The sequence below is a fragment of the Suricata suricatta genome, chromosome 12, assembly GCF_006229205.1.
Source record: "Suricata suricatta isolate VVHF042 chromosome 12, meerkat_22Aug2017_6uvM2_HiC, whole genome shotgun sequence".
Taxonomy (NCBI): Eukaryota; Metazoa; Chordata; class Mammalia; order Carnivora; family Herpestidae; genus Suricata; species Suricata suricatta.
In genome coordinates, this window is record NC_043711.1 from 105,755,081 (window position 1) to 105,762,168 (window position 7,088).

General features: G+C 63.8%; 2 protein-coding genes across 2 annotated transcripts in view; one reads left to right on the forward strand and one right to left on the reverse strand.

The window, feature by feature from the left end:
* The window catches only part of RTEL1 (regulator of telomere elongation helicase 1), a 23,201-nt gene extending 22,861 nt beyond the window's left edge, over nucleotides 1-340 (forward strand). The window contains exon 35 of the mRNA XM_029918003.1: nucleotides 20-340. Within this exon, the coding sequence (XP_029773863.1) occupies nucleotides 20-340 (321 nt within the window). The remainder of the gene's footprint in view (nucleotides 1-19) is intronic.
* A 65-nt stretch (nucleotides 341-405) lies between these two features.
* ARFRP1 (ADP ribosylation factor related protein 1) lies at nucleotides 406-7,050 on the reverse strand. Its single transcript, XM_029919158.1, has 7 exons — nucleotides 6,879-7,050; nucleotides 6,599-6,686; nucleotides 6,291-6,373; nucleotides 3,117-3,198; nucleotides 2,830-2,900; nucleotides 2,328-2,428; nucleotides 406-2,257 (listed from the first exon to the last, which is right to left on the reverse strand). The coding sequence occupies exons 1-7, from the start codon at nucleotides 6,969-6,971 to the stop codon at nucleotides 2,170-2,172; spliced, it is 606 nt and encodes a 201-aa protein (XP_029775018.1). The 5' UTR covers nucleotides 6,972-7,050; the 3' UTR covers nucleotides 406-2,169.
* Nucleotides 7,051-7,088: the final 38 nt, after the last annotated feature.

The following is a 7,088-nucleotide window of genomic DNA, read 5'->3' on the forward strand; positions in this document are numbered from 1 at the left end:
CCCCCCCCCCCCCCCCCAGCACAGAGGCCTCTACCACTGGGTCCTGACCCCTGCAGGGGCCGAGGAGTGTGAACATGCTGTCATCGACTTCGTGGCTTTCCAGGACTGGTCCTTCAAGAGGCTCCTGCGGCTGTGGCAGGCGCTCATGGGCCCAGAGGCGCCAGGCCCGGTGCCACCACGGGAGGGCCGCACCGGCCTGCAGCTGCAGCTGAGGCGGCAGCTCCTGGAGCTCCGCGAGGCGCAGGCCGGGGCGCTGGCAGTGCGGCTGCTGCGGGCGCTGCGTGAGGCCCGGCTGCTGGGGCTGGAGCGCAGCATCCGCATGCACTTCTGGGCACACTGAGCGCCCTGCTCCCTATTTATTCTGTTCCCCAAATGTGACTAAAAAGTAAGCTCAACCGACCGGGGTCCCGTTGCAGTAACAAATTTAATTTTTTACAAAGCCAGTCTACGTAACGGATTGTACGAAACTTTGTGCTGGGTCTGCCGGGTGCGTGGCGGGCACATCTGTGGGGAAACGCCTGCATGGGCTCTCCAACTCCCCCCGCTCCCTTTGGCTGCTGGGCACCCACGTGGGTCAGACCCTCAATGGGAGGGACCTTCCGAGATGGCCAGAGGGCGGCGGCTGCCTCACTTCTGGCTGTGGGCAGAGTGGAGGCCCCTGAGGCTTGCCCCATGCCCCCCTAAGTCATGCTTTGAGGCTAGGACAGCTGGGAGGGCAGTGCTGAGGACCCCACCCGGTCTGGGGCTCTTACTGTGGACAGGACCCAGCGTGGACTGGCCAGCACCAACCTGGGCCCTGGGCTGCCAAGAGACCCTTCCCCCTCCCCCTGCCTCTCCGTTTGAGCTCCACCCAGTCCCTGCAAGCAGGGGACTTCCCAGGAGGGGACAGCCAAGACCGAGTGCACACCGAGTGCTTTCTGGGAAACCAGGCTTCCCCTCTCAGGATGAGGGCTGGGCTGCTCCAGTGCCACCTGGGGGACTCCCAGCCCTCCCAGTGAGCTCGGGAATCTGGCGCCTGATCCCCATTCTGGGTCTCAGAGCGGGGAGGGGTGGGACCCCATAGCCTATGACTCCTCATGAGTCACCTCACCTGCATCCCCACCCCCAGCTCTGACTCAGCCCTCCCAGGCCCCCGCCACAGAGGGAGGGCAGTCTGGTGGGACCAGGGTTCTGGCTCTGGCTCAGCCACTCCCACAGAAGCAGAAAGGTGGTACCAGACAGGCCCTGGGTCCAGCCTGGGAGCCCACCACCCAGTCCTGGGTTTCCGGAGGAATGACAGACGTCAGCGACTCAGACCACCAGTATTCTGTCATGCACCAGCCAGCACTGGCCAATCAGCCTCCTGCCCAGGGCCAGGCCTGCTGGGTCTTGCCAGCTCCCACAGGGGCTGTATGGTGAGGGTCCCAAGGACCAGCATTTCCTGGAGGGCCTGTTTCCAGGCACAGGCCCGGAAATGAGTTTCTTGACAGCTTGTCCCCAAACCCGACCGGGACCCTACCCCCCACCCACAACTTGGAATAAAGGCCCATCCCACCACAGGCCTGGGCTCCACAGGAACCCAGCCCGCCTTCCTAACACCCGCACTGGTGCACACCCCTGGCCCACCGCCCACTGGCGACCGGCTGTCCTGGGCCAGCAGCAGACATGGGGACCGCCCGCTCCCTCCGGACTGGCCGTCAGAGGACAGAGGGCTCCCAGGCCCTGTGCCGAGGTATCAGAACCCAGGGCCCTGCGGGCCTTCAGCAGTGGGCCAGGTCTCCCTCCCTCAAGATGACACCAGCCCCCAACCCATTTCCAGGCCCCAAAGGGACGGAGACTGAGGACACACTTGCCCCACCAGCTCCTTCCATGGGTGAGCCGCAGAGCAGCCCTGGAGAACCTCATTTCCAGACAGGGGCCCTTCAGCCGCCTGGCTCAGCAGGGTCCTATGGGGGTCCTGTGTGTGGCACCCAGCCTGGCCCTGCTGCCCCGACTCCCCTCAGCAGAAGCCCCTGCATGCCTACACTTTTATGGACACAGGGAAACATTTGTCTTAAAGAAAAAAACAAAGCAACTGAAAAAACCAAGAGCAAAGCAAACCCGACCCCCCAGGCCTGGTGGCTCAGAGCCGGCAGGAACGCTCCTCGGGCACTCGGGTGAGCTGTGGGCACCAGCGGACACCAGCCACGCCTACGTGATATCCCTCTGTCGCGGCGGCCGGTGCACGTTCCGCACGACGCACTTCACCATCCACTCGATGCCCTCGCGCACCCCTTTGCTGCGGAGACAGCGGGCATGAGGTGGGGTGGCCATGGCCCCCAGCCCGCAGCGGGGAGAGCCCCACTCACCCGGTGAGGGCAGAGCAGGCCTGGGTCAGGCAGTCACGCCTGCCGATCTTGGAGGTGCAATCGCTGAACACAGTCTTGATGTCGGGGATCGAGAGGCAGGTCTGGGGGAAGGCGAAGCAGAGGAGCAGGGTCGCAGGCAACGCCCTGCCCCTGGGGCGGGACCTCCGAAGCACCCTGCGCGTGGGGCGCCTGTGCTGCAGAACCAGGGCACTGCCTTGCTGAGCCCTCTCCACGCAGGCCGCCGCTGGCCAGCCGAGGCGAGCCCCAGGGCAGCAGACGGGCCAGGATAGGGGCCCCCTCCCGCCCTGGGACACCTTCGAGTTTTGCGTCCAACCACGCCAGCGGCAGAGAAGGCCTGCCCACCTGCCTGGGTGGAGAAGGCACCCTGCAGCTCGGGAGGCCCAGGGGCACCCAGGGCACATGCGGCACCCTGTCCCCGCTGTCGATGGGACATGCTCCTGTTGGGGACTGCCCTGTGGGCTTGCTGTGGTAAGAGGCTCACCTCAACATCCTGCTTGTTGGCCAGCACCAGGATGGGGACACCGTCCAGAGCCTCGCTCGTGGCCATCTTCTCTGGGGTGGGCAGAAAGGGAGCAGTGAGCACCCCTCCTCTGCCTTTGGCTGCCTAGCCGCCCCCCCCCCGCCCCCTCCACAGGTGTGTGCCCTCTCCTGGCTACGGCCCTGCCTGACCTGGCACGCACCCCATCTCGCACCGAGGCCAGCTCCAGGCACCTGGGATGGGCAGATTAGACCTGACAATTTCCCCAGTCCTGGCTGGGCTGTACCCACCGAACGCTTGCTTGGACTCGGACAGCCTCTCCTCGTCTGTGGAATCGATGACGTAGATGACACCGTGGCACTCTGCGTAGTACTGGGGAGGGTAGAAAGGGGGTGCTAGGCCACAGGCACTTGGCCACCACTGGGCCAGGCGCCAACAGGAAGACCCTTCTGACGTGCCGTCGGGGGTGGGAAGGTAGGGCAGAGTGAGGTGGCCCTAGACTTCGGGAACAACTTGCTGACCTTGGGTGACACCCTGTCCACTTCCCAGGTACCGTGCCTCCAAACCCCACTCCAGCATCTGCTCCTGAAAACTGCCCACGACTGCCAGCCTGATGGTGACTGGTGGGGGAAGGACAGGATTCTGGGGCTGGAGGAGCCCAGACAGGGCCGTCCCCATGCAGCCCTGGGAGTGGAGGGAGGGTGCTGGCCAGATCACGTGCCAGTGTGGATAACAAGCCCAAAGGCCATACTATTCATGAGCCAGGGAAACGCCGCCATGAGGGCCAGGGCCGGCAGCACAGAGCTCTGCGGGCTGGACGGGGGCTGGAGGCAGGCAGCAGTGGCATCAGAGCCCCAGGCCTGGGGAAGGGTTATGTAGCAAAGAGCATCACAAAGACAGACGCACAGAACGGGGCACGTGGGGCGGGCCCTCCGAGGGGGGGCCACGGGCGACACAGCCACCGATCTGGTGAGCCCACCTTCTACCCTAATTGAAAAATAAGACTGGAAGCGTCCACATCTGGCAAGCAGACTGCACCGGCTCTGCCCCTTTGCCCCAGCTGTTGCTAGAGCCCCGAGGCCTGGGATATCCGCACGTTACACGCGACAGGACACCAGACACCACGAGTCCGTGGTCAGTGAGCTGACGACCCTACAGATGTGCCTGACAGCTCCGGGGGATTCCTGGGGTGTGACAAGGACATGCACGAGACAGGTTTCTGTACCCCTGCTGGCTACAGGCAGCCAACACGTGCAGCCGTCCGTGTCCCGCAGCCAACGTGCTGGCTCGCTGCTGAGGACCGGGAGCTGGCAGGCCCCTCGGGAGGGGTCTCCGTGGCAGGAAGGGGTGCCGCAGCGGTTCACAGCAAGCCCAGGGAATCCCCTCACTGCCCCTGGGGTGTGCAGCCTGGCCTGGCAGACGGTGCGAGGTGACCCCCAGGAGTGATGGGGGCTGGACATTGGGGGCCGTGCAGGGGTAGGGCTGCGGGCACCCTGATGGCAGGATCACCCATGGCAACATGACGGAGAGCTTGTTCAGGTGTGGCCTGGAGGAACAGAGACCAGAAGTGGCCCCCATGGCAGGCACAGGTAATCTCCAGTCTCAGCCGTGTGCGGCCGAAAGCTGGCACACGGATACACCAAGGAACGAGACAATGGCCAACCCAGTTCAGTGCCAAGGTGTCAGACTGTGCAGGGGGCCAGGCCCCAGGACACAGCGTCTAGGAAGGAGCGGGGGTGGCAGGAGCTTTATTTCCCATCCATCCCGGCGACCCACAGGGGACTCTGCTGCCCATCCTTACAGCTCTGGGCCCCAAAGGGTTGGGGCTATGGTCATCACCAAGGCTCCCCGTTCCCTAGGGCCCGGCCAGAGACCTGCTGAGTCACGAACCCTGGCCACCTCCTGGACACGTTAGACAACGTGTGTTCAGGGGCCAGCAGAGACCCCCTCCAGTGGGGATAAGGGACTCTGACAGCAGGAGGCAGGGGGCCCACTCCACAGGGGGGCCAGGAAGCTCATGAGGACCCCAGTGGGGCTCAGCAACCAGGGGTGTAGACTCTCGTGACAAGCCACATCGTCGGCAAGAGTGGTGGCTGGGCGGGGGACACCACCAGGCGCAGAGCCTCCTCTCCCCCTCCCCGCCTCGTATGAGGCGGCGCCTGGCAGGGTCGCGCCCAGCTCAGAGGGCCGGATGCTGGGATGCTGCACGGGGCGCGGTGGGCTGTGGTCTGCACCGGAACCCAGCGTCAGGTGGTGCGCCCACTGGATGGGCCCATTGGCTCCTGCAGGACCTACTTTAACCCACCAAAGCCCCTTCCCGAGTCACAGTTGCCCAGCAGCCCACTGCGGTGACCCATGAGGAGGTACGAGTCCCAGTCAGAACAGCCTGATGTGGGGCTGCTGCGAGGAAGGAGTTCTCCCGCGGGGCTCCCTGCTGGCCCCGGCCCCGTCCCGCGTCAGCCCAGCTCCCATCCCAAGTGCTGGTCCTCAACACACAGCCTGGGCCCCACCCTGCCTCGCGTCTGCTCCCGAGACCCTGGCCTGCGACCGAGTGTCAGGAAGGCGGGTCTTGGCTCCGAAGAGCAGGCCCTGGCTTCACTCTGCTTCAGTGACCTTAAACAGCCATAAAACCTGTTGGTGACCTTCTGGCCACAAGATGGAAGCCGGCCTCCTGGATGAAAGTTGGAGCAGAGAAGAGGAAAACCAGCAAAAGGTGTCTGGGTATTCGCTGCCACGGTCAAACGAGAAACCAGGATCTGGACACTAGTTCTGAATATGCAGATGACTCATGATTGTGAAGACAAGCCCGTCCGTGCCCACAGAATTGGGGCAGGCACTGTGCCCGTGGTGCTGGGCTGCACCAAAGCCGCTGTGCCAATCCACCAGGAGGGGGCCGCCTCAGGGGAGGCTAGGTCTGTCCTCCCCGCTGGACCCCCGCGCCTGGCACAAGCTGACCCAAAGATGGACCCACTGCTGGGGCGTGTGGGAGGCGGAGCACAGCACCGGGGGCCCGGAAACACCCCAAAACCTCATCAAGAGAGAAGGCAGTGCTCTCGGCCTCTGAAAACACCCTCCCCTGGCGGGGAAGAGGCCACCACAGAGGCCGGGGCCTAAGCTACTACTGAAGGAAAGGACCCAAGCAGAGGCGACTCGGCCCCAGCGGCAAACTGGAGTGTCCCAGTCACTGACCTTCCCCACATCTGTCCCCTGGGCAGCTTTGTCTAGCGGCAAAACTCCAAGTCAAAAGGAACCAAGCGCATCCTTGCTTTTGGGGAACAACTCAGGAACTGGGATGGGACTCTGGGGGAGCCTGGGGGACAAAGTGGGCAACAAAGCTGCTGACACCAAAGGAAAAACGGGAGCCTGAGGGCTTACGAGGAGAGGAAACAGCCAAGAGGTGGGGGGGGGGGGGCTGAGGGACAGGAAGTGCCTGGACCAGGCACGCTATGTGGCATCTATCTTACCTTGTCCCACAGAGACTGCAGCTCTTCCTGGCCCCCTAAGTCCCAGAACATGAGGCGAGCCTTCCCGACGTCCACAGTGCCGACTGCGGGGAGAAGAAAACGGGTGAGGCTGTGCATCCCGGGCCCCTGACGTGCCACCTGCAGCTCCAGGACAGGAATGAGCCCTTGTGGTGTCCCCACCATCCGCCCAGTGGCACCGGGGATAAAGGCCTCATGCAGCCCTGCCCACCTGCCTGCTGGCCTGCTGACATCACACACCCTCAGGGATCTGCCCCACAGACCCACAGCCCCAAGGGACCCCCCCTTACTGTTCAGACCCACGGTGGTAGTGATTTTGGAGAGACTCATCCCCTTGTAGTTCTTGTTAAACCGGGTTTTTGACTGCTCCAAGAACGTCTGATAGAAGAGACAGACAGACAGCAGGTGAGCGCTGAAACCCTTTCCAGTCTACTTCCCAAACATCCCTCCTTGGGCTTCTTCGAGAACAAAGCAGAACAGAACAAGATTTTGCAGTTAAAGCATCTGGTGAGGACTGTGGACAGGAAGCTAAAGGCCCACGGAGGGGGGGTGACAGGGAAAGGCACACACCGTCTTGCCAGCATTGTCCAGGCCCAGGATGAGGATGCAGTACTCGTCCTTCTGGAACATGTACTTGTACAGGCCCGACAGCAGCGTGTACATCCTGCCCTGGGCACCCGGAGAGACCTGTCACACGGGGGACGTGGCGGCCGGGCCGGACCCCTCCTTCCGCGCACGCCCGCCGCGCTCGGCCGCCCTCCCCCCTGCCCACGCCGCCTG

Coding starts and splice junctions, on each gene's coding strand:
- ARFRP1 (XM_029919158.1), bottom strand. CDS start 6,971: ATGTACACGCTGCTGTCGGGCCTGTACAAGTACATGTTCCAGAAGGAC. Junction 6,687..6,878: donor TGGACAATGCTGGCAAGACG/GTGTGTGCCTTT, acceptor CTCTTCTATCAG/ACGTTCTTGGAGCAGTCAAA. Junction 2,901..3,116: donor CGAGTCCAAGCAAGCGTTCG/GTGGGTACAGCC, acceptor TGCCCACCCCAG/AGAAGATGGCCACGAGCGAG.